This window comes from Narcine bancroftii, chromosome 5 (genome assembly GCF_036971445.1).
Source record: "Narcine bancroftii isolate sNarBan1 chromosome 5, sNarBan1.hap1, whole genome shotgun sequence".
Taxonomy (NCBI): Eukaryota; Metazoa; Chordata; class Chondrichthyes; order Torpediniformes; family Narcinidae; genus Narcine; species Narcine bancroftii.
The window spans coordinates 229,405,601-229,431,276 of record NC_091473.1 but is presented as its reverse complement, the minus strand read 5'-3'; the positions used below and the strand labels follow the sequence as shown (position 1 = coordinate 229,431,276).

The 25,676-nt window shown below is 42.0% G+C and overlaps 2 protein-coding genes across 8 annotated transcripts in view; both read left to right on the top strand.

Moving 5' to 3' along the window:
- On the top strand, positions 1 to 20,824 carry LOC138765011 (NADH-cytochrome b5 reductase 3-like). 2 transcript variants are annotated; one of them, XM_069941624.1, is made up of 9 exons: positions 1 to 103; positions 5,823 to 5,972; positions 6,059 to 6,131; positions 6,827 to 6,933; positions 9,101 to 9,230; positions 15,160 to 15,243; positions 16,002 to 16,087; positions 18,507 to 18,606; positions 19,745 to 20,824. In XM_069941624.1, the coding sequence occupies exons 1-9, from the start codon at positions 89 to 91 to the stop codon at positions 19,915 to 19,917; spliced, it is 918 nt and encodes a 305-aa protein (XP_069797725.1). In that variant the 5' UTR covers positions 1 to 88; the 3' UTR covers positions 19,918 to 20,824. The 2 variants fall into 2 exon arrangements, with proteins under 2 accessions (XP_069797725.1, XP_069797724.1); XM_069941623.1 differs by lacking the exon at positions 1 to 103 and having other exon boundaries at positions 5,799 to 5,972.
- Positions 20,825 to 22,429: 1,605 nt separating this feature from the next.
- The window catches only part of fance (FA complementation group E), a 32,091-nt gene continuing 28,844 nt past the window's right edge, over positions 22,430 to 25,676 (top strand). The window contains exons 1-3 of one of the 6 annotated variants that reach the window (XM_069941613.1): positions 22,958 to 23,004; positions 24,180 to 24,299; positions 25,184 to 25,396. In XM_069941613.1, coding sequence (XP_069797714.1) covers positions 25,188 to 25,396 — 209 coding nt within the window. In that variant the 5' untranslated portion in view covers positions 22,958 to 23,004; positions 24,180 to 24,299; positions 25,184 to 25,187. Of the gene's footprint in view, positions 22,720 to 22,826; positions 23,005 to 24,179; positions 24,300 to 25,183; positions 25,397 to 25,676 lie in introns of those variants that run through there. The other 5 variants (XM_069941614.1, XM_069941612.1, XM_069941616.1 and 2 more) reach the window with 5 other exon arrangements.

The following is a 25,676-nucleotide window of genomic DNA, read 5'->3' as shown; positions in this document are numbered from 1 at the left end:
CGCATGCGTGAGCCGAGCGGCGGTGTCTGGGTGAGGGAAGGTTGTGTTGACGGCTGATGCTCGGTGAAGGTTGATTCTGGCCCCGGGCATGGCGTATTCACTGGTAGGGCATGTTGTGTGTTATTCGGGAGCTTGTCGTTTGGATCCCCGCCGCTGTTTTTCGCAAAGGAAAAAGAGTAGCATCCAATTGATGCGGCGCGGCTAGTCTTGGGTGATGGCGAGAAGATTCATGGCGAGGCCTGGGGGAGCTCAGCGGGCAGGGTGGGGGAGGCGGGGCCTGAGGGGAGGTGGGTGGGGGTGGCGGGGCCTGAGGGGAGGTGGGTGGGGGTGGCGGGGCCTGAGGGGAGGTGGGTGGGGGTGGCGGGGCCTGAGGGGAGGTGGGTGGGGGTGGCGGGGCCTGAGGGGAGGTGGGTGGGGGTGGCGGGGCCTGAGGGGAGGCGGGGTGGGGGTGGCGGGGCCTGAGGGGAGGCGGGGTGGGGGTGGCGGGGCCTGAGGGGAGGCGGGGTGGGGGTGGCGGGGCCTGAGGGGAGGCGGGGTGGGGGTGGCGGGGCCTGAGGGGAGGCGGGGTGGGGGTGGCGGGGCCTGAGGGGAGGCGGGGTGGGGGTGGCGGGGCCTGAGGGGAGGCGGGGTGGGGGTGGCGGGGCGGGGCCTGAGGGGAGGTGGGTGGGGGTGGCGGGGCGGGGCCTGAGGGAGGTGGGGCCTGAGGGAGGTGGGGCGGGGGTGGCGGGGCGGGGCCTGAGGGAGGTGGGGCGGGGGTGGCGGGGCGGGGCCTGAGGGAGGTGGGGCGGGGGTGGCGGGGCGGGGCCTGAGGGAGGTGGGTGCTGGCTGACGAGGTGGGTGGGCAGGAGTGGGTGAGGAAATGTGCCATGACAGTTTTATTCCTTAGTAAGGGATAACTTAAGGAGATATGTGATTAGGGAAAAAAAAAGTTGAGAACCACTGCTCTAGACCCAATTGTAACTGAAATATTTTGCTTGAGAAAAATTGTCATTAGCCTATTTCCTTTGGAGTTATGAAGCTGCACAAAACGAGTCAATTCAGTACAATTAAAAGTGGTTTTCAACCTTTTTCAGAATCAGGATTTTTTGTCATGAACAAATCATGAAATTCGGTGTTTTGTGACAGCATAATAGTGCAAACATACATACATGTAACCATCTAACAACAGTACTATAAAAAATAAAATAATAACAGTGCACAAAAGTAAGGCAGTGTCTTTGGTTCATTGAATGTTCAGGAATCTCATAGCAGTGGGGAAGAAGCTGTCCTTGTGCCGTTGAGTGCTCATTGTTTGGCTCCTGTACCTTTTCCCTGAGGGTAGCAGAGTGAAGAGGGCATGGCCTGGGTGGTGGGGGTCTTTGTTTCCACTCGCATACCACTTTAAGTAATCCCATACTAATCACAGAACTTCTACGGCATAGATGGTATGAGTGGAAAGAAAAAGTTTGGGAAACCCTGTGCTTGAGGAATGTAGTGGTTTCAGCAGTACCATTGAGAGAATTCTCACAAAAGATGTTGCTTGACTTGCTGACTTACTCCTTATCCATCTTGTTCCTTGTAAACTGTTTTTGTTTTACAAGCAGATGGTATTACATTATTCTTCTTTTCTTTGGCTTGGCTTCGCGGACGAAGATTTATGGAGGGATATGTCCACGTCTGTTGCAGGCTTGTTGGTGACTGACAAGTCCGATGCGGGACAGGCAGGCACGGTTGCATTGGTTGCAAGGGAAAATTGGTTGGTTGGGGTTGGGTGTCCTTTTGTCAGTGAGGTGGGCTCTGCGGTCTTCTTCAAAGGAGATTGCTGCCCGCCAAACTGAGGCGCCAAGATCCACGGTTAGAGGCAATATCAGCCCACTGGCGGTGGTCAATGTGGCAGGCACCAAGAGATTTACATTATTACTGGTATATAAAGCACCAACAAATCGAGGATATATCTAACAATGTGATGTGAGAGGGAAAAATGTAAATATAAAGGGTCGGTTTATTCCCAGTTGCAATAGTGAAAAAACAATATGTCAAAAATAGACATAAATTTTATCTCTTGCGTTTAGTACTTTGAATTGTTTAGTTTGGCCCATGAGGTAAAATGAAAATCACAGTTTATTCCTCTTTTGGATCTAAAATATTGGTGATCTTAAGTCAGGAGTATTGTGGAAGTGCCTTTATGGAAAAGAGTCTTGGATCAAAGTGATAGCTCCCAGCATCCATATTATATAAATACAAAATTAACATCTTTTACGTGTGGATCATATGATTAATTAGTCTGCACCCTCTCACAGCTGGCACCAACAGTGCATATTATTCAGCTTTTTTTATATTTCTCTCCCATCACAATCCACCCCAAACGAGTGGAAAATGACTTTCATTTTAATCTTGATTCTGAAAGCCCATTGACCTGCAACACTAACCCTGTCTCAAAGATGTATGTTGCCTGACCTGCTGCTACTAGTTAGTGAGATAGGGACAGCTTTCTTTTTATCGACATTTGGTGATTAAAAAGTCAACCTTAATAAATAATAATTTGCACAAGTTGAATGCTTGTATGTCTGGTTGTCAACCAATGAAATTTTTTGCATCTGTCGTCTCTTCGATTTGGCATTAGGCAGTGGATGTTCTTTGAAACACTGAAGATATGCTCTATGAATGTTAGTTGTTTGTGCTGAGTTACTTATGAATTCATGTAATAACTAGGCACTGTAATTTATATTACCACTTCAGCTAAGTAAATACAAAAGAACCAGTTCCATGATTGCCTTCAGGGTCAAGACTATAGGCCCTTTCAGGTGGCCCAAACTCTTTCTCTCCCCCCCCGGTGTCTCTTCTTCTTTGGCTTGGCTTCGCGGACGAAGATTTATGGAGGGGGTAAAAAGTCCACGTCAGCTGCAGGCTCGTTTGTGGCTGACAAGTCCGATGCAGGACAGGCAGACACGGTTGCAGCGGTTGCAGGGGAAAATTGGTTGGTTGTGTAAAGCTGCAGATTATCCCCCTTGCGACTAAATACCTACTTATCTGAATGCACCCAGAGCACCTTCGAGGTGCCGATGCCAACCCTCTCAGGAAGGAATAATCGGCAGAGCTTGGCGCTCTGCTGACGCACCTGAATGTGCAGCCACTGTAAGCAGCTACTTAGGGGTGGGCTGATGACTCCATGAACCAGCGATCCAACTCCACGCTGCCTGACAACCCCCTGCCCAGCTACCTGACAACACCCCCGCCTCACTAGGGAGGGGAAGTCTGTGCGAGCCACTGGGGCAGGGGTGGTGGATGCCGGCTGTGACAGCCCGGCTGGCCGCTCCGGCACCTCACTGGGCGCTTTGGTCTTCTGGACCACTCTCTACGGCTCAAAACAATCTCCCATGCAGCTGGAACTGTTCTAGGAAACAGAGCGATTCCAACTGCGTGGGGGTTTATTGGTAGGGAACACCGCCATTGCTATGCTGCGTATTTATGATGGGGTGGCACTGCGGGACCACTCGCCCCGCCTCCGTCAGATCCGGAGGGCACTACGAGGTGCCTCTGGATATGAATGGGACACTGGAGCAGCCTTTTAGAGCTATTCTCTGAAAGGTGAGTTCTTGGTTTTCAATCCACTCCTGTTGTTGGCCTCAAGGTGGAGAGTTCACCTGAAATGACACATTGTAATGAAACAAGATTTAGAAGTAACAGCACCTGAATTAGCCACAACACCGAAAAATAACATTTGATAATCCATGTTTTTACTAACATTAGAAAGAGATTAGAAAACAAACTGATCAACTGCAACTGAACTGTAACCTGTTAGTTGACATTGTGGAGATAAGGTCATGGGGAACCACTTTAGCTGGGTGTCATCATTTCATTGTGGTGCTACCTTGTGTTTTGTTCATGGGTGACAGACACTATATTAAAAATTCAGCAATCCGGAAGTTTACATTTGTGGTGAACTTCTTGTTGAAGTTACCCTAGGATCTATTGCTGTTAGCAGGATTCCATATTTGCCTGTCATAACATTTTTAAGCATTGACAAAGTTGGCAGTCTGCTTTGGTTGCTGGTGTTCGATGTCTAAATGTCAGAGGAATAGCTGACTGCTAATGTTGACACTTGGCATCAGCCTGACATAGTTGGGCACAGAAGTCTTGTAACACCCATAGCCAAGTATAATGAAAAATAGAGCTTAATATTCTTGTACAATATTTCATTCTATTACTAGTCCTGATTTTACAGATATTTATTCTAAATAGCAAGAGAAGTACTGATTCTGAAAGTTATGATGTTTGTACATTGGAGAAATATTTATAATTATTTAAAGTTTGGATAAACTGGCATTGAAAGATTGAAATACAAATGAGTACATGATTGTGTTCTGACTAAAGCATTATTCAGAATTAGTTCCAATTTAGCTCAATGAACTTGGCCAGTAACTTCCATGATATTACATGACTAGCTAATTTTCTCGACCATTGTTGTAGAGTTCTTCAATAGTGCAAAAATAAATTACCTCTGTTCATTGCAAATCAAACAGTTATATTCCCATTAATTTTTAATTATTGTCACTCTTTGTCTTGGTAATATGATGCTCCATCTGACTTGGCATACCCCAAATGACTGCTATAAACTTTAAAATTTGATATTCAATGAGATGCTATTCTCATCCTCATCCAGAGTAAATTGGATATTTGTGAATAGGAAAATGTTAAAAAGAGAAAATACTCAGCAGCTCAGGTGTATTTTTGGGAAGAAAAACCTAGTCAGCATTTCGGGTGACCTAGCAATGGGTCTCTAACCTGAAACTTTGTTTCTCTTCCCATAGATGTTGCCTGAGTGCTCAATGAGTCCTTTTTTTTTTGATTTTGAGTATCTGCAATCTTTTTTTCCAGGAAAATCTGAATGTTGCTGTCAGTGATTCTACACTACCCTTTGGTCTTCTCTGTTGCAAATTAATTGAATCTGCAAATTTCAGTATTACTCAGTTTAAATATACTAAATGATATTTTGCTTGGCAAATTCTGGCCATTAAGAATCAAATTTTCTTTACATGGATTGAGATTTCCCTTAAATTTCAAAGCAAATTTTTCACTTCTACCTTGATCTTGTTTTCTGACTTCTATTAATCTGGAAAATAATTGTTCTTCCTGATTTGCTATCTGAGAAGTTTTTACTGTAAAACAAAACACTACTCGTTTGTATCAGAGCTGCTGCTAAACCGATAGGATGAACAGTTGCCTGATTTCAGAAGTGAAATCCACACCCAAGATGGCTAAAGGTTAGGTTAGCTTTGTACAAAATCAGTGGCAATCCCATCATTTCTCCTCTAATTATGAAATGTAGATTATTCTGTAACTTTATAGACTATTTAGCTAGGTGTTTATATTTTTTTGGGGGGAAGAAGAGAAGTGGGCAGCCTCTCTTTGATTATTAATCTGGATGATTATTAACAGCGTCCTGATACAGTGGGCTAAAGATTATGGTATATTTGTGCTTTGGGGTAATATTGAACTCTAATCCACTAATGTAATCCAAGTTCATGTTCAGTTGTATGGGGAACCTGGGAGAAGTTCATTTGTTTGCAGAACCAATTGAAATTCTGTGCAGAATGCAACAAGAAAATTCCTTGAAGCTCTGTTTCATTATGTTTCTGGTCCTTCTCATAAAGTTAAATGCAGAAAAAAATTACACAAATGTGTTTTGTATACTGGTTTTGATTTTAAATACTCTGGACTTATTATTAGTTCTGTTCATAATTTTAGATAATGCTTTGGATTAATTGAGCCATTGTGTAATGGCTGAACCAATTTGTGTTATGAAATTGTACATAAACATGAAATACTGTTGTGTCTTACAGACCTCAGGAGTGCTCCTTGCATTTGGTGCCATTTTTTTGACAACTGTTGGAGTTGTTGTTGGACATTATGTATTATCTAAAAAAAAGAAACCCAAGGTTACCTTGCAAGATCCCAATGAGAAGTACCCTCTGCGATTAATAGATAAAGAGGTAAATGTGATAACTTTTGAGTACCCAGCTCTTTAATACTTAATACATTTGTAAAGTACTGTCACTTGGTTTTACTTTTAAAACAGGTGGTGAGTCATGACACCAGACGGTTTCGCTTTGCTCTTCCTTCGGCTAGTCATATTCTTGGTTTGCCTGTGGGTGAGTTAAATTGGCTTTGAATAACAATACTGATTAAGATTCCATGGGAGTAGCAGATTGGCTTGTTCTGCCAATTCAATTTTTCCGCTGTAAAATAAAACATTTCTCCTGTTCATATGGGAATGTGGGAAAACTCATTGAATGAATGAAGACAATATTGGGTTTTTTTTTTGCCACTATGAATTCATTATTACTTTAAGCTGTACCTTGTTAGTAGCATCTGATTTTTGTTTTTATTACTCATCAGGCATTACATAACATTCCTGGAAAAGAAATGCATGGCAGTAAATGACTTTTGCTTGAATATATTTTGTGCATATCCAGTATGCTTAGATTAAAAAAGATTTTGGTAATGTTATTCCTTTCAGTGAAGCAATACAGATTAGGCATAAAAATTCTTCCCTACAAAATCATTTGTAGAAAAATAATAATTAAACCCTGGCTAGGCTTTAGTTTGTCTGTCTAAGCAATGTCACCTGCACTCCTACTTCTACCATTCTACCACCTGTGTTTTTGCAATACATTTCTCTTTCTTAGTTGAGTTTTTTTAAGACCTATGTCTAAACATAGAAAAAAATATTTACTATGGACATTCCAGATTTAAAAAAAAAAGCTTTGTTTTAAAGTTTTGTTCCTGTGTGCCCACAGATTATTACATTTTAAACATTTAATTTGACTTCAATATTTAATTTTAGGAAAACATATATACCTCTCTGCCAGAATTGATGGAAGCCTCGTAGTGCGACCATATACTCCAGTTACCAGTGATGATGATAAGGGCTATGTTGATCTTGTTGTGAAGGTAATACTTCTTTCCTTATTCATTAATGAGTATGTATTGCAATCTGCTTTTTTTCACATCTTGTAACCATAGCAAAGTAGAATTTGAGACGAGGAAGTTGCCCCTAAACCTGCTTGACCGAAGAAGCTTTCCAGTCATCAAGTAAAAATGAAGTTTATGAGACATTTTACTAACCTCTTTAAAATAACAAATTTATTTTCCATAACTTGAATGCTACAAAAAAAAATTTCTCTTCTCAGCAGTTGGCATCCACTTGTACAAATATTCACTTTTAATTAATCCATATGGTGGTACTGAAAAAAATAGATTCAACTTTATTGTCATTGATCTAAGTGCAAATACAAAGCCATGAAATGCAATTAGCATCTAACCAGAGGTACAAAGAATAGTGCTATTTACAAGTAATTGCGAATAAAAGCAAACAAGTATAAAAGTACTGACAGTACAATATGGGTGCAATACTGCTCAGCACTGTGATGCAAGGTTCAGCAGGGTCACAGCCTCAGGAAAGAGGCTTCCTGAGCCTGCTGGTCAGGAGCAGAAGCTTCTGTAGCATCTACTGGATAGAAGAAAGAGTAAAAAGTCCATCGATAGAGAGAGATGCATTCTTGATGATGCTTTTTGCCCTGCCCAGGCAGGGATTCTGATAGACGTTCTCAATAGTGGGCAATTGCGTACCGATAATCCGCTGGGCAGTTTTCTCCATCCGCTGGAGTGCTTTATGGTCCGATATGGGACAGTTGCTATACCACATTGTGATACTGTAGATGAGTATGCTCTCAATGGTACAGCGGTAAAAATACATTAGTGTCTTGGGACAGAGGTGAGCTTTCTTGATGCTCCGCAGGAAATGGCACTGTGGCGCCTTTTTGATCAGGATGAAGGAGTTCATAGGCCGGGTAAGATCATCGGAAATGTGAACACCAAGGAATTTGAGGCTTGATACATGTTCCACTACCGTCTCATTGATGTAGATAGGAGCATGAGGGTGGCTCCCAGCACATCCAAAGTCCACAATGATCTCCTTGGTCTTCTGGGTGTTAAGGGACAGGTTATTGTCGGCACGCCACATGGCTAGGTGCTGGACCTCATCCCTGAAGACCGTCTCGCTATCTCTTCTGATCAGGCCAACCACTGTGGTGTCTGCGAACTTGGTTGTGGTGTTGGAACCATGTACAGGAGCATAGTTATAGGTGAAAAGGGAGTATGGAAGAGGGCTCAGCATAACTCCCTGAGGAATGCTAGTGCTCAGGGTGGGAATGGAGGAGGAGAGGTTGTCTAATTTAACAGATTAGGGCCTGTTAGTCAGAAAGTCTAAGGTCCAATTGCAGAAGGATGAACTGATACCAAGCTGGAGAAGTTTGGCAATCAGCTTGGAGTGAATCGCAGTATTGAATGCCGAACTAAAGCCAATGAACAGCATTCTGATATAAAGAATTTGGGCTGTCCAAGTGGGTCAGGGCAGAGTGAAATATTGTGGGGATGGCATCCTCAGTCAACGCGATAGACAAATTGATAGGAATCCAGAATGGTGGGCAAACAGGATTTCAAATGTGATAGAACCAGTCTCTTAAAGCACTTTGCAATGATGAGGGTGACTGCAACTGGATGGAAGTCGTGCAACTGGATGGAGGTTGTTTGGGCTTGTGGCAGTGGAATGCTTTTGACACTTGCACAAGGGTGAATATATTAAAGCTTGTGGATACAATTGCCTGGGCCAGGGACGGATTGAAAATGTCCGCGAAGACCTTGCCAACTGCCCTGCACACAGCCAGGTATGCCATTCTGACTGGCTGCCCTCCGTACATTCACCCTACTCAGAGTGGCGCAAACATCTGAGGTGGAAAGTGAGAGAGGCAGTTCACCAGGTGGAAGATCCGCTTTGAGGGTGACCTCCTTGTTCCCTCGATCAAAGCGAGCATAGAAGTAATTGAGCTCCTCAGGGAGGGAAGCACAGCTGGTAAGCTCATAATTTTGCTGCAGGTTTTCAGGATATTTATTAGTTTTCAACCATGATTAGATTATGTTCTGACATTGAAGTACTGATTTTAATTTATTTTTTGTAGATTATATTAGGGTAACTAACTGAAAAACCTTGCATATGCTGATTTTAATTAATTCTCATAACAGATGCCTTCTGAACTCCAGGTTGATTTTTTTCTTGCAGATATATTTTAAAGGAGTGCATCCCAAATTCCCTGCAGGTGGAAAAATGTCTCAGTACTTGGAAGATCTGAAGATTGGTGATACTATTCACTTTAGAGGGCCAGGTGGATTACTCACTTATAATGGAAAAGGTGAAATTTGCATTTGCAATCCATTCAAAGATGCTGGGGTAACTTTACAATAGTCATTTGTATAATTAGATTTGAATTGAGGATTACTAATATTCACCCCACATTTGGATGGATGAGTCGATTGATATGAAAGTAAATGTATCTTTTTAATTTGTACATTACATCCTTTGCATACATTTGTATGCTAATGGGAATAATACTGTATTTGACAGTATGAAAGACCTCTCCTTTCCCCCCCCTCCAAACAAATCGCCTGAAAAACTGCCTGTCTTGTATCAAACGAGACATTTTGGAGAGCATGGTATTGCTGCCTGGCCCTGGTATCAGGGATGGAGTGATTTTTTTTCCCCCCCCCCCCCCCCCAACGTTTTGGGTGCCACGAAGCCCCCCTTTGCCCTGAGCACTCCCACTCCTAACACTGCCCCCCCCCCCCCCGAGCACTGCTGCTCCTAACCCTAACCCCCCCCACCGAGTACTGCTGTTCCTAACCCTAAACCGCCCCCCGAGCATCACCGCACCTAATCGCCCCAACTGAGCACCACCACTCCTAACCGTAAGCCCCTGCCCTCTGAGCGCCACTGCTGCTATCCCAGACATAGCACCTGTTCGTTCTAGCATTCATCCTCAATGAAACAACACCAAATAAAACATGGCGGCCATCAAGGTCAGGTCTTGCAAGATCTGGCCTACCCATAATACATAGACCAGCTTACCCATAAATACACTAAAACATGTACACTCAAACAACATTTTAATTCTTAATATTCTCTGCTGAAATTGGGGGGGGGGGTCTTGTATGCTGTCAAGTACGGTATGTCTAAACATTTGTTAGCCTGAGAGTATGTAAAACATGCTGCTTCTCTAGCCTGCTGCTATTTTCAGCAAAAGAATGACTGATCTTTGACTTCTTACTCTTTTCCAAGTTTCACGACTTATTCTAACAGCCATAAATCTATCTATCAATACATGTTACAGTATGTTGCAGACTAATGTCAGAACTTGTCAAGGCAGTTAATGGAATAGCTGTTGGCTCAAAGACGATAATGATGAGAGTGAAATATCGGAAATGCTCTGCATATGTCCACACAATTAATCATTTGTAACCAACTTAGACTTTGGAATAAACTTGACACTTCACATGTGTTGAAAGTGTAACCTTGAACTCAAATTTTCTGTATTTAGACAAACAATGTAATGGTGTTGACTTGAAATGATTTCAATTGATGGCCACTGTATCAGTGCATTTGTAGGCATTTAATTGAAATTGTGAAGATGCTGGAAACTGGATGGACACACAGTGCTGGAGGAACACAGGAACAAAGGGTTTTCAGCCTGAAATGCCGACCTCTTGTTTTTCATGGATGCCTGCTGATTCACTGAGTCCCCCCCCAGCACGTTCTTAAATTGAAATTGTGCGGGTTTTCCACGTGTGTGCATGAGTTTCTTTTTCATCTTCCAACTTTATTAAAACAGATTTCGACTCCATTTTATTTAGATTTTCCAGTGATTTTTTTGATAAGAAAGTCTACGTTCTCATCACAAACGTGATTAAGAAATGTTGTCTATTTCACCTGCATATTTCACGGAGACTGCCGATGCTCTAGTTTTATTCGGTGTTGGCTTTGCCAAAACCTTGCATAATTTGAAGAACTGCTAGGTCATTTTTCTAGAATGAACTGAGCTTTATCTTTGGCATCATCTCAATTTTCTGGTGTTAACTAACTTTGCAGCCCTCTCTTGTTATAATAAAGCAGCCAGAACAGTGCACTGTACACAAATGGAAATACATTTACAATAGTTCAAATGATTTAATGTCTTGTACTTGTTATCGAGCCGTCTCTAAATTTCGAAATTGTATTTCAAAGTATTTGATCTTTATGGAGGAGCAGTTGTTGGTATCATGCTAAATAGCACTCCTGTTTTGTCTTTCCATCAACAGGCTAGGCACTTCATTAATTACCCTGACAACCTCTTGTCTATCACGTGTCATGCTACTGAAGGCTTATTTTATAATAAAAAGCAGTATATGTTACCTATTAACAAGTTGGTCAAGAAAGAAACATCCAATATTAAATGTTTAACTATTTTCTCCTCTGGGGTAGGATTTTGAGTTCATAGTTCCCTTGATGTATTCATCCAAGTATTGCATTACTTGTCCACTATTCTTTTGACACTATGGTTATTTCATAAAGACTCTGCTATTTTGTCTGAAATTATTTTAAAGTGAATTAAATCTTTAACTGCATTTAATACTTGGCAATTAAAATAAATATATACAGAAATATTCTGTATAATATTGCCATATCTTGCTCTTAAATAATAGAGGCTCCAATAGCTTAGTGGTTAGAGCACTAGTGTTGTAAACCGGGGTCACTAGTTCAATCCTCGCTGACAAAGTCTTCCCTACAGTAGACATAGTTAAAGAACTTCATGTATGTTACATTCTAAATGTAGTATTATGTGAATAATGGGAACCTTTACCATTAAATTTCAGTGAATCACAAAGATGTGTAATTTGGCAGGTTAAACAAGGGCAGGGCTTGCACAGTAAATGAAAGAATCCTAGATTCCTAGTTGCAAAACAGACTTGGGGGTAAAGGTACACTTCCCAAAAAAGCAGTGACATAGGGAGACAGGGTGGCAAAGAAAACACAGCATGCTTGCCTTTATTGGACAGGACACTTAGTACAGGAGTTGAGATGCCTTGTAAATCTGTACAAGATGTTGGTGAGGTGATGTTTTAAATGCTGTAAGGCATTTCGATCGCCTATCCTTAGGAAGCATATCATTAAGCTAGAAAGGGAACAGAAAAGACTCACAAGATAATTACTGGGACTAGTGTGGGGGAGAGGAGCTTGAGTCTCTGGAGCAGAGGCTGAGTGGTGAGAGGTATATAAAATCATGAGGCATGGATAAGTTGATTGGTGAGGAGAATGATTTCAATGGTACCTGAGGAGCTCTTGATTTTACACAAAGCAATGCAATATGTGGATGAGTTGCCAGAGAAAATGGAAGAGGTGGGTCCAGTTGACTGATAGGCAAGATTGGGATGAAAATGTCCCATATGAAGGAAAATGGGAACACTTAGTTTGCCTGTTTCTGTGCTGCATGACTGACAATTGCCAAGGAGAGTGAGTTAGTAAATGGGGAATAGTTTATGAAGAGGTTGAAATCTTGTGGCTTAAGTCCTCCAGGTACTTTACTGAAATCATGAACACTTCCTGGTTGTTGTATAAGCAAGCTGATAACTTAACTCAGTGAGGAGAGAATTTGTGTTTCTTTTAGCAATATCAGTTTGCATGTGCATGCTAGAGGCAGCGTACTGATGAGAAATTGGAAAGGTGCAAGGATGGACCCAGAGCTCATCAGAAAGATCATAAGGGCATACCAGAGATGAAAGCATGGTATGAAGCTTGTTAACATTGGTCTTTAGCTATCATTAGATAATGTATAAGTAAGCTTTGGAGAAGTGCTGGGAGAGGGTTATGTCATCAACCAGCTCAAAGACTGCAGATGAGATGAAGGATAGATTATGATTATCCCACAGCATTTTGTTAGTTCGATTAAGAGATTTGAGAGAGTTTTTCATAGATGACATGGCCTGATGAATGAGATGAAAAGATGGGATGACTGGAATCTTGGTGAAAAAAGTCCACGACTCAATAGTAGATGAGGTAGGTAAAATGAATAAAAATGTGGTGTACAGTAGATTAAAATCAAGGAGCTTATCATTGTTCCAGAGTTAGAATACTGGAATGGAGATGAGGACTGCCAGGGACTGAGTGATGCAAAGCATTGGGGATGAATGCTAGAAGTAAGACTATAGTGTTGCTATCTTATCTTTAAGACTTTAGGAGATGTACCTGCTTTTGAGATAGTCTTACTGAATTATACCAGTAAACATTAATTTTTGTAGCCATGGTGATTTAATTGAGCTAGCTATTTAAGTTCAAAAGGAGGGATTATGCAAACTACTCTGGGCCACATGGTAGTCAGTATCTTGTGACTTGTTCCAACATTCTTCTCTCCCCCTTTTCACCCTTCTCAACCACCTTTTAAAATCCCTGAATGTCAGGTTGAAACTGATGAATATTCTTTCCTCTCAATTTGAGTGGAAAAAATACACGTCATCAGACTCACTGGGCTCTAATTTCCAGGGTTCCCTTTGGTGCCTTTTTTAAACAATCGAACATGAGCTACCCTTCAATTCTCTGGCACCACACCTGTGGCTAAGGATATTTTAAATATTTCTGCCAGAGCTGCAATTTCTATACTAGCCTCCCTCAAGTTCTGAGGAAATACCTTGTCGGGCCCTGGGGATTTATCTATCCTTATTTGCTTTATTTGTATTGGTTCAATTACCTCATTGCTCGTTTTCCTTACTTCCCATGACTGTTCATTTCCTGAGTGATACTGATGAAAAATAATGTTGACCAAATTATTGAGAAAGAAGTAGAAATATCACTTCAGCCTTGACTCTTGGCTACATAGTGATTAAGTATGGGGATGTTCTCTAGCAGTTTTGGTAGTAACATAAAGTGAGTCATTTTTGTGAAACAATTTAACTTGCTGTCTTTAATTAGGAGGGTTGCTCTGTGTGGTTACATTTAGTTCATCTGTCATGAAGATATTTTCAGTGCTGCTCGTCATGGAAACTTTAGTCAGACCCACAGAACTGTGAGCAAGTCTGGTCTGTATTATCTGCTCTATTTCTTTATCTTGATGTACTTGACCAGCAAAAGTCTTTCAATCTAATTTAACTAGTATTTACTGCTTTTTGTGGAAACAAATCTACAATCTTTTTATATGTTATTTCTTAATCTGGTCTGAATTAAATTAAATTTTAAATTTGGACATACAGCACGGTAACAGCTCATGGGTCCGTGCTACCCAATAAACCTTAACAGTCAGGGAAAACCCATGCAGACACGGGGAGAATGTACAAACTCCTTACACAGCATGGGATTCACTACGTGACAATCATACCGCCCCTTTGATTTTTAGTTTTAAGACTCCCTTTAACAGCAGGACAAAGAAATCACAAATGTTGCCAGATACATCAGTTTCGCTAAAAATATTTCTAATTTCTAGTAAAACTACCCATGTACGCTATAGTTTTGTTCTTGAATTTGATTATTATAAAAATAATTGAATGACTGAAAGTAGTTTCTCAAAGCTGTAGTCACTTACTCCATTTTGACTATTTTGTTCACACAGCAAATCCCCAAATTGTCTCTGCAATCTTAAGAACGTTATATAGCTTCTGCCTGATTTAATTTCATATAGTCCAATTGTCATCCATCACCAAGATTAGAGGGCACCAAGAGCTAAAATCTGAAACTTTTACTCATGTAAATGATAGTTTGGTGTAGGTTTCTTGAACTACGTAGGAATACATGGCAGCACAAAATGTGCGTTTATTTGTATTTTAAGACATTTGGGAGCAGGAGTTAAATCATTTGCAGAAAGTATTTTGGTCTGTAAAATTGAATTTGTCATATTGAACAATGTACATATACACTGAAATTCTTGCTGCAGCTGAACAAGTATTTTGTAAAAAAAAAAACTACAAAATATTTTTAAAAAACAGCTACAATAGTAAACTTGATTGAATTGAAGAGATGATACAAAAATGATAGTCATCCTCATGCAAAACAAGTGATTTAGCAATAGACTACCATACTACCTTGTTTCCTACTTTTGTATGCCAGCTGAGGTTAGAAATGTAGTAGTGCAAACTATCTCAATAGTATAATAAAAGACACAATGCTCAAACTGTTGAACAAAAAAGCTACTTTTGTCAGTCCAGGCAAAAATAAACATTTCGCACTTAGTGGGCTTTCATACAGTTGAGACTGCGGTCTTAATTTGCAATATGGCAAATAAGGTGATGAAGGAACAGTTCATCAAAATTATTGTTCTCTTTTAGGCAAATTTGGTATCCAGCCTGACAAGAAATCACCACCAGAAGTCAAGTTTGCAAAAAAACTTGGGATGATTGCAGGTGGATCTGGTAAGTATTGCCATTACTTGGAGAATTGATGTGTAAACTTGATGTAGCACAAATCTTGTGCTGGTTGTGACTTCTGTAAATATATGGTTCTTCATACAAGTTGAGAATTTTTGTATTTTTCTTTAATGCTTCCTTTATATTGTGAAAAAGATACCATGAAACTCAGGTTTTTGTTAGAATGGATAGTAGAGATTAGGAGTATTAATGAGAGGATATAGGGTGGAGAGAACATGTATTATTTCCATGGATAAGAAATAGGAAGTTGAATACTTTGCTTGGTTTTGCTTCTCTTCCCTTTGGGAGTTACTGACATGCAGCACACTAACAGCCCCTTTCGGTGCACAAGCTTGTCCCAGCCAATTAACCTTCAACCCCCATATGTTTTGAAGGGTGGGAGGAACAGGAGCACATGGAGAAAACCCATGCAGTCACAGGGAGAACAAACCAACTCCTGACAGATAGCACTGGATTCAAACCCTGGTAGCTGTTACAGCTACGCTGTCTGGGCCACCCAACTAGCAACTTCATAGCCATGAGCAGTAACACAATCGTACATGATTTCCCACAGTATTGAACTGCATTAGAAGGAAGAAATATTAATTAAAAAAATTAAGTGCCACAGAATTAAAATGCATGACCTGAAAATAAATTCAAATGTAGAGCATTGGAGCTGATGTGCCAAACTGTCAACTGCATAAATATTGGCAACTGGCTTTTATTTAAATGATATTACTAACTTGATGTATTTTTTTCTATAGGTATCACACCAATGTTGCAGTTGATCCGTGCCATCATGAAAGATCATGAAGACCCAACAATGTGCTATTTACTCTTTGCAAATCAAGTATGTAATCTAAAATGTGCCCAAGCGTATTTGTTATTTAAGTGTTAAAGCACTAATCATGGTAACTCGAAAATGTCATAGTTGAAATATTGTTAAGTTTGCTCACTGATGTGGCAGCCACTGTGCATAGCAAAATACCTCAAACAACAACCTGAGACAAGATAAGGTCAAGAACCAAGTATTGTCTACAATTCTAGAAGAATTTTTGTATTTCAAATAGTGTGACTGGAGAATTTTGTACCAACTCAAGGCAGACTGGAAGCCTGTTCAAGCTCTCTTCAGAAAAGTGACACCTTCAGCACTGGACTTGGGCTGTATTCAGGACTAGACATTTAATTCATGGAATATTTCCTAAACTTTTAACTTTGCGTGAGAATGTAATCACAAAGCTGTTAAAGATTATACTTGTGATTCCAATACTGTAGTTCCATACATGAATGGAAAGAGCATAACGTGGTTTAGTGTGGGGGGGGGGGGGGTTGGGATAAGAACATAAGTAGGAGGAGGCCACCTGGCCTATAGAGCCTGCTCTGCCATTCGATAAGATAATGGCTGATCTGACTGTGGATTCAGCTTCACTTCCCTGTTCCCAATGCTCAATTCCCTTATTCTTCATAAATCTATTTATATTTTAAATTAATTGCTTCCTCTCAACTGTTTCAGTCTCTCCTGCCAGTAGAAACAACTTCCCTGCTTCTGTCCTATCTATTCCTTAGTCTCCATCTGATTTTCCCCCTCATCCTTCTAAACTCCATTAATCTTCAAGCTTCTTTTTTTTCATAAGCTAAACAAAATTCTCACATTGACTATTCAGCTACTGCCATGTCCATAAGACATAGGAGGAGAAATAGTCCATTCAGCCCATTGAGTCTTCCCTACCATTTAATCAAGAGCTAATGCATTTTCCCACTCAGCTCCACTGCCTGGCCTTCTCACCTGGCTAATTAAGAACCTATCCATAAATTTGCCACCCTCTGGGTGAAGATATTCTACATCTCTGTTTGAAGCAGGCACCCTTCAATACTGAAGTTGTGCTCTCTTTTCCTAGACCAGGGGGCCCCATTCTTGGAATGCTTGATCCCTCGTCGATTCCTGGGGATGGAATCCTCCCTCCACCGGTGACATTCTTTGTATATGGGGGAGGGGGTGGTGGTGGCACTGTCCAAGTGGTGGGGGGGATGGGGGGAGAGGGTTAGCAACATACAAAGAACACTCACTTATCTCTTCTCTGCTCCGCCCACCTTCCCACTGATTTCCATAGACAAGCCCCTGCTTTCTACTGCAGAAGTTCAATTGACTCTCCCCACTGGCATTTATCAACTCCTTGGATAGTCACATCGACCCCCAAGGGTAGATATTGACCACTTTGGAGACCCCTGTCCTAAACTCTCCCACCATGGGAAACAACCTTTGTTCATTTGCTCTTACATTTCAACAATTAAAATGCCTCAATGAGATCCTCTCTCATTCTGCTAAATTCTGACAAGTACAGGCCAAGAGCTGTCAAACATTCCTCACACAATAACCCTTTCATTCCCAGAATCATCCCTGTTAACTCCCTCTGAACCCTCTCCCACGTCATCAAATACTTTCTTAAATGAGGAGCCCAAAACTGCTCACAATACTCCAAGTGAAGTCTCACCAGTGCCTTTTTAAAACCTTAATATCACATCCCCAATGTATCCGAAATTGAATTTTAATCTGAGTGAAAACTGCCTACTGTGTTGTAAGAACAGACCTCCATTTAATGGTTTTTGGGAACGTCGGAGGAAATTCCTGAAAGAGCACAACTGCTATTAATGGGCAAAAGATGTCAAATGTTGCTCATTAGAAAATTCTGAGGCATAAATGGATATAGTCAGGACTACAGCTTTCTTTCATGGAAAGATTAGATAGATTAGAATTTTTACTGTTTTGGGCTGAGATTTAATTGAGGTACCTAAAATTAAGAGTTTTGATGTTTGCTGTTCGTTACATTACCCTGGCATAAGGAGAAATTTGAACAAATGGGTTTGGAAAATAGTGAGTTTTTAAACTCAAGTGTTGGAGCTGAACTTGCTACAAGAAAGGGTGATGGAGGCCAAACACTTCTTTTCAAAAATAAACTATTTGATATGCTTTGGAGTATGGACTGATAACCAGAAAGTAGAAGCATCTTGCTCTTCCCCAGAAAGTATAGATGTAATTGGTTGAATGCTCTTTCTTCCAAGTATATTTTTCTCTTTTCAAATCTCAGCTTATGAAGAAGTTGGCCACAGGTATAATGGAGTAGATCATTTTTACTAAACTTCATTTGAATCACAAAACTGTTGAAGTGTCTCAACAGGATCTCGAGCTATTTTAATCAGTATCTTCTGGAGATAATTTTCCCAGCAGTTGCAAATTGTTTGTGCTTAACTGTTGTTTCCCCACTTATCAGACTGAAAAGGATATTCTGCTACGTGATGATTTGGAGGAACTTCAAGCTCTGTATCCTGATCGCTTTAGGCTGTGGTATACTGTGGATAAAGTTCCTGCAGGTAGTTAATTATATTTGGTTTATATTGATTGACCAATGTAGATTTAATGTAGTTTGCTGCTACAAACTCAGTGAGTAAAATCTTATATTTATTTTTATAACATTATTGCTTTTCAACCCAAGCTGATAGCAGATGGAAAAAAAGTTTTAACTTATAACAAAAGTACTCTAAACTTTAAAACAGTTTATAGGAATCTTAAGTTAAAGCTTTGATCAATGGTTTAATTTTACATTTTCTGGAGCTGGGGCTTCAATTCCTCAAGTTCAAAAACTTGTTAATTTTCAGTTTAAGTTGAATTCTATTAATAAAGCTCCATTTACAGCTGTTAACTTGGATGAATAGCTGAAGATAAAAATAAGAGAAATTAAAAGAAATTATGTTATTTAGGGCTGGCAGACAAATTGTTTCTAGGCTGAAATTTATGCAGGACCCAAACTATTCATTAAGTGGCTTACATTGTGTAATACAGGTGCACTATCCTTTATCTGGATATCTAAAATCCAGAAAGCTCCAAAATCTGTCAAGTGGGGAGAGACCGGCAGTGCGAGTCGGGGTGGGGAGGGGGCAAGGAGGAGAGACGGCAGCACGACACGGGCGGGCAAGAGACCAGCAGCGCGACGCAGGCGGGGGAAGAGACCAGCAGTGCGAGTCGGGTGGGGTGAGGGGGGGAGAATGGCAGCACAATTCGGTTGGGTTTAAATCTGGCTTTCCAAAATCCGAAATTCAGAACACACTGTCCCCCAAGGGTTCCGGATAAAGGATCGTGTACCTATACAATTATTCAGAGCCACTCTATTTATTTTTAAATACCAGTAATTAAATTGAAGAATCCACCAGAATTTGGTGCATCCAGTAAATCACTAATGTTAGTCAGTGAAGTAATTTAGATTAATTCAATTTTGTTTTTCTTGAGAATGTCATAACTGATTCCTATTTGGTATCTTGAAGTTAATTTTAATATCCAAGCTGATCTATCAGATATCAAAACCACTTAACCTTGCTTTAACTTTCAACGGAAATGTGACAGATAAATACATAGGCCTAATGGTTCGAACATGTCTTGCATTGTTTTTTTGAAGCATTTAACCAATCATTCTGACATGTTTAATAATCTCTCAAATGGCTGTTTTTGTTTTAGGCTGGGATTATAGTGAAGGTTTTGTGAATTCTGAGATGATTAAGGAACACCTGCCACCACCTGCTGATGATGTATTGATTCTCATGTGTGGCCCACCACCCATGATTCAATTTGCATGCAACCCCAACTTGGACAAACTTGGATATTCGCAAGGAATGTGCTTTACATACTAAGTGCCAACATTTATATTTTGGGTTTGAGTAAAGGAGAAATTGAAAATATTTGCACTTCAGCCTGTGGTATTTGCTGTCCGTAATTAAACAAAGCTGTTTTTACACGTTACACACAATGCCAATATTCATGGCACATGTTCAAATATTTATGGCTGTGTTTTGAAATGAGCAATGATAACCTTTTGGTTCCCATGGTTTGAAGAATAAGCTCATGTTTAAGCTAAAGGGGTCTGGTGTGTAATGTTAACCACAACCCATTTATCAAAAATAATTTTGGAAATGCAAAGATTTCTGGGTGGGTTAAGGGGACGCTCTTTTGACATTGTTAGGGAACTTTGGATTTGTGTTTAATATGCAAGTTTATCAGAGATTACAAAATAAAAGTACCAAACATAGTAGTTTGCAGTGCTGGTTGCCTATACTGGTAGTTGGTCTAAATATTTAATCTGTATTTAGCAAGCTTGGCATGAGATCTTTATTAGTAATCAATGACAGAAAATATTATTGTCTTTCTGTCCAGTCCTTTTCTCCAGTATCTCCACAATGACCACTGAAGTACTTATGCCTCAAGTGACTGACTTGTTTGCATTTTGTTTTACATCATCAAATCCATTCTGATTTGATTTAGTTTACAACAGCTGAAACGTGCAACTGTAAATTTGGTGCTGTCTGTCAGAACTGACAATCCCATATTTTTTAATTTATTAAGAAATTGGCCCACAAATTGGTGCAACATACTGCACCAGATGCCATATTAGTACAACTCAAATTGATACCAAGACACAACTCTGTACATCAATTAATGAAGCACATGAATTGCTGTAAGATTCTTGCAATAAATTGTACTAAATATTGATTGATTTTTAAAAAAAAATGTATAACACTAAATAAAGACTTTGTGACTTGACTAGTTTTATTTAGGGTTTCAACACAACACTAAGTTTTAAGCATTTAGCATTTGATTGAAGGATGTACAAGGGACTTGGGTGTTCTTGTACACCAATCTCTGAAAGCAAACTGAAAAGTACAGGCAAATGGTAAGGTGGCTTCATATGAACAGAGGTTTTTGTTTGCTGGAAGTAAAGCTGTCTTGCTCCAGTTTTCTAGGATTTTGGAACCACACTTGAATATTGTACAGTTTTGTTCTCCCTGGCCCAAGACAGGATATGGTTTCCTTAGGACTGTAGCAAAGATGTATATGATTCTTCAAATTGCAAATCTCAAATGAGGAGAGGTCAGAATGATTAGGCTTTTATATAATGGAGTTCAGAAAGTACAAGAGATCTCATTTAATTGTACAAAATTATGACTAGGATAGAAAAACTAAATGGCTAGATGATGTTTCTGAGGGATGTGGAAGGGGTGCTCAGGATATTTAGAACTGAACTGGGATATCTTCACTGAGAGAACAATTCTCTACCACATGATTGTGCAAGATAAGTCACTGAATGTCCAGGAACAAGGTAGATTTCTAAATGTATGGGCAGAGATTGGCACAGTCTGATAAATTTATTGTCATCTGCATTATATGTGCTGAAATTCTTGATGCAGCTGAGTAGGTACTTGTTAATTGAAAAATAAGAGAGAAACACAAGATACAAATCACAGTAATCCTAGTGCAAAGCCTTTTTGTGATGTGGAAATAAACTGTTTTTCAACTGAGAGGTGCTGGTTTTCAGGCTTTTGTTTCATCTGCCTGAAGGGTGGAGTGAGAAGAGGTTATGACCTGGTTGGTGGAGTTCCTTGATGTCAGCTGCCTTCAGGAGATAACTCTCATTGATGTATACATTTGATGGAATATTAGAACCTGTGATGGACCTGGCTCTTACTGCCTTGGGTGTTTCTGGGTAGATGAATTACCAAACCAAGCTGTGATGCCGGTATACTTCCCAGAGGTATCTGACATACTTTCTTGTGTGCTTTCTTCATTATTGCCCTAATGTGCTGGTTCCAGGCTTAAAAGCCGAATTGCCTAGTCCCAGTCATCTTCAGCTACTTAATCGGTACTTTCATCAGAAGTGAGGATGGTTGCAGATAACTGGTTATTGCATGAAAAGATCTTGATGTTGTTCAGGCACGGTCTGATATGTGGGGTTCTGATCCGAAAAGTTAACCCTTCATTCCTGTCTGTGGATGCTGCGTGACCTGATGAGTCCCTTCAGCTTCATTGTTTGCGGTGCCAACTCTCTAATAAGTAACACACATGTTAAATCTCCCACCCGTGAGATTCTGGATGTCATACTGCAGCAGGGCCCAGGAATCTCGTGTCCAAGAAATTCCATCCATCTCCAAGGGATTGTTGCAGGCATTTCCAACACAACCAGTCCTGACGATCTTCCTTGAGAGAGAAAGTGGACTCTCTTTGTTGATGACAGTGTGTACTAAAGATGTATCACTCAGGGCTTATGTAACCTTATCAGTTACATTGCTACTTTCTTACACGATTAAATGATGCGCAAAAAGGTTGATAAAACTTTTTGGTTTATCCCAAGACCCTCCATCCTCGCAGAACGAATCTGGTTTCTCGGTCTCGCCATGAAGTTGGCTGTTGCGAGGAGATTTGTGGCCACTTGCATTTTAACCCTTGCACAACGGTCCGGGTCGAGGCAGCCTGTCGGACAGGCACGAGTCGACGGACCAATGTCACAACAACAGACTGGAGCGACTGGCCATTTCACAGAGCAGCCCCTCGCCCGGCAGCAGGAGGATCAGCCACCACCCACTCTGAGCGGGACTCTCGAGCACGGTTTTCCCCGTAAAGCATCTGTTCCAAACGGTTTCCTCTGAAAGGCGAGAATTTCGGTAACGACTGTAGAAGAATTGAATGATTGTTCTGTGACTTTAACCGCAGTTCTCGAAGGCGAAACGGGGGAGGGGGAGGGGGCGGGGGCGGCGCCAGCGTGGCGGTCCGGGACACTTCGCCAAGCCCACCGGATCCGGTCACTTTCAGCGGAAGTGACGATCTAACGCGGGGAGCGAGCCGCGCGCAGGAGGTTCTCTCGGGGGTCCGGGGGTGTTTTATTTTTAGCGGAAGGGGCTCGTGGTTGGGGAGGGAAATGCGGCGGGTAAACGAACCGCTATTCACTGGTTGGTGTGGGTGCGGGCTTACCCAGGGTGGGGGCTTACCCAGGATGCGGGCTTACCCAGGGTGGGGGCTTACCCAGGATGCGGGCTTACCCAGAGTGGGGGCTTACCCAGGGTGGGGGCTTACCCAGGGTGCGGGCTTACCCAGGGTGGGGGCTTAACCAGGGTGGGGCTTACCCAGGGTGGGGGCTTACCCAGGATGCGGGCTTACCCAGGGTGGGGGCTAACCCAGGGTGGGGGCTTACCCAGGATGCGGGCTTACCCAGGATGCGGGCTTACCCAGGGTGGGGGCTAACCCAGGGTGGGGGCTTACCCAGGGTGGGGCTTACCCAGGATGCGCGCTTACCCAGGGTGGGGGCTTAACCAGGGTGGGGCTTACCCAGGGTGGGGGCTTACCCAGGATGCGCGCTTACCCAGGGTGGGGGCTTACCCAGGATGCGGGCTTACCCAGGGTGGGGGCTTACCCAGAGTGGGGGCTTACCCAGGGTGGGGGCTTACCCAGGGTGCGGGCTTACCCAGGATGCGGGCTTACCCAGGGTGGGGGCTTACCCAGGGTGGGGGCTTACCCAGGGTGGGGGCTTACCCAGGGTGGGGGCTTACCCAGGGTGCGGGCTTACCCAGGGTGGGGGCTTAACCAGGGTGGGGCTTACCCAGGGTGCGGGCTTACCCAGGATGCGGGCTTACCCAGGATGCGGGCTTACCCAGGGTGGGGGCTTACCCAGGGTGGGGCTTACCCAGGGTGGGGGGGAGAGGGTGGGCGCATTCCCAGGGTGGCGGCGAGAGGGTGGGCGCATTCCCAGGGTGGCGGCGAGAGGGTGGGCGCATTCCCAGGGTGGCGGCGAGAGGGTAGGCGCTTCCCCAGGGTGGGGACGAGAGAAGGTTGTTTACCCAGAGTAGGGACGAGAGAAGGGTGGGGGAAAGAGGGTGTGTGTTTACCCAAGGTGGGGGTGAGAGGGTGGGTATTTACTCTGGGGGAGTGTGAGGCTATTATTTACCCCAGTGGGGTGAAAGGGTGGTTATTTACCTTGATGGGGAGAGAGGGTGGTATTTACTCAGTGTGGGGTTATTTGGGGTCATGCCTTGCTTTTGAAATTCCTACCATATGGAAAACGCATTTGATCATTTTTCTCTCCTTACATCTGGTCACCCTCGGCCTTCTTCACTCCTTGGAAAACAAGCTACATCTATTCTAATCTCTCCATAACTGATGTCCTCCAATCCAGGCAACATCCTGATAAATCCAGTAAAAATACGAAAGTGTTGAAGAAACTCAGCAGGTCTCACAGTGTTCTTAGGAGGTAAAGGCATACAACTAATGTTTCGGGCCTGAGCACTTCTTTAAGGTACGAGATCCCCACAAGTGCAGTAGCAGTGTGATGGTGCTCAACAAAATGATCACCCAGCCTACTTCTAGTGTCAACCCATTTAAATTTCCCATTCCCTTGCACACATATCCATGGTTTCATACACTGCCAAACTGAGACAGGTTGAGGAAGAGCATCTCTTACTCCATGTGGGCACTCTCCAACCAGACAGCATTAACATTAACTTCTCCAGTTTCCGTTTTCACTCTACCTCCCCCCCCCTACCAGCCTTCCCCTCTCCTCTCTTTTCCCATCCCTATTTCTCCTTTCCTCTAGCTCTACGTTCACAGACCCTCCCTTGATTAATTCCCACCTTTCCTCACCTATCCTATCCTTTTTTCTGAGCCCTTTCTTCCCTTCTCCCTAGCCTTTTTATTCTGGTGTCTGCCCGCTTTTTGCTCATACCTTAAAGAGGGGCCCAGGCCTGAATTTTTTTTACATATCTTTATTTCCTGTGAGACCTGCTGAGTTTCTCCAGCACTTTTGTGTTTTATTTACTGTGATCACAGCATCTGAGACTTTTGTGTTTTACTCCATTCTGAGAAATCTAAGCCCTCCCTCCAGCAATTTCTCATCCTTCCTATAGTTTAGGGACCAGAACTGAATTTTAGCTCCAAACAAGAAATAGGCACAGATCAAAAGGCAAATGGAGCAGGAAAAAGAATCTCAGGGTTGTACGTGATGCCATGTATGCACTCTGACAATAAATCTGAATTAAGAGAGCGATAATCTTAGAGTGGTTGTTACTTTGTCAGTGTAACCAAGCAAATTTTAATTTATGTACTCCATGCTGATCTCTATTTGTCATTTCTTTCCAGGAGCATGAACAATTTTAAAGAGATTATGGAGCAGTTTCAGAAACCGTTCCAAATTCTGCTCTACGCACTTACCCTGAGTACGTCAGGAGCTACAAGTGCATTTCATATTCTGCAGCGTATACAGTCAAAACAGTCACTTCATTGGAGAAGCTTCACTGAGACACTGTGTCAACTTGAGCCATTTTTGGAAGGGAATGAACAGAAGCTAAGTCTGTAAGAGCCTTTATGGAATATTAATTCACATGCAGAATTCTGATAGGGCACAAAAGGTTGGATCCTTGGGTAGTTAGAGTTACAACACACAAGGAAAGACATTTAGCACCATGGTGAAGGGAAATTTCTTTACTCTGAGGTTAGTAAGGCTCAAGGACTATGACTAAACATCTATTTCATTGGTGTGCTGAACTGTATTGGTCTATTTACCTACATTATGCCAATGACTGTACCAACAGTGCTTTGGGGTATTCTGAAAACATGATTGGTTGTATATTTG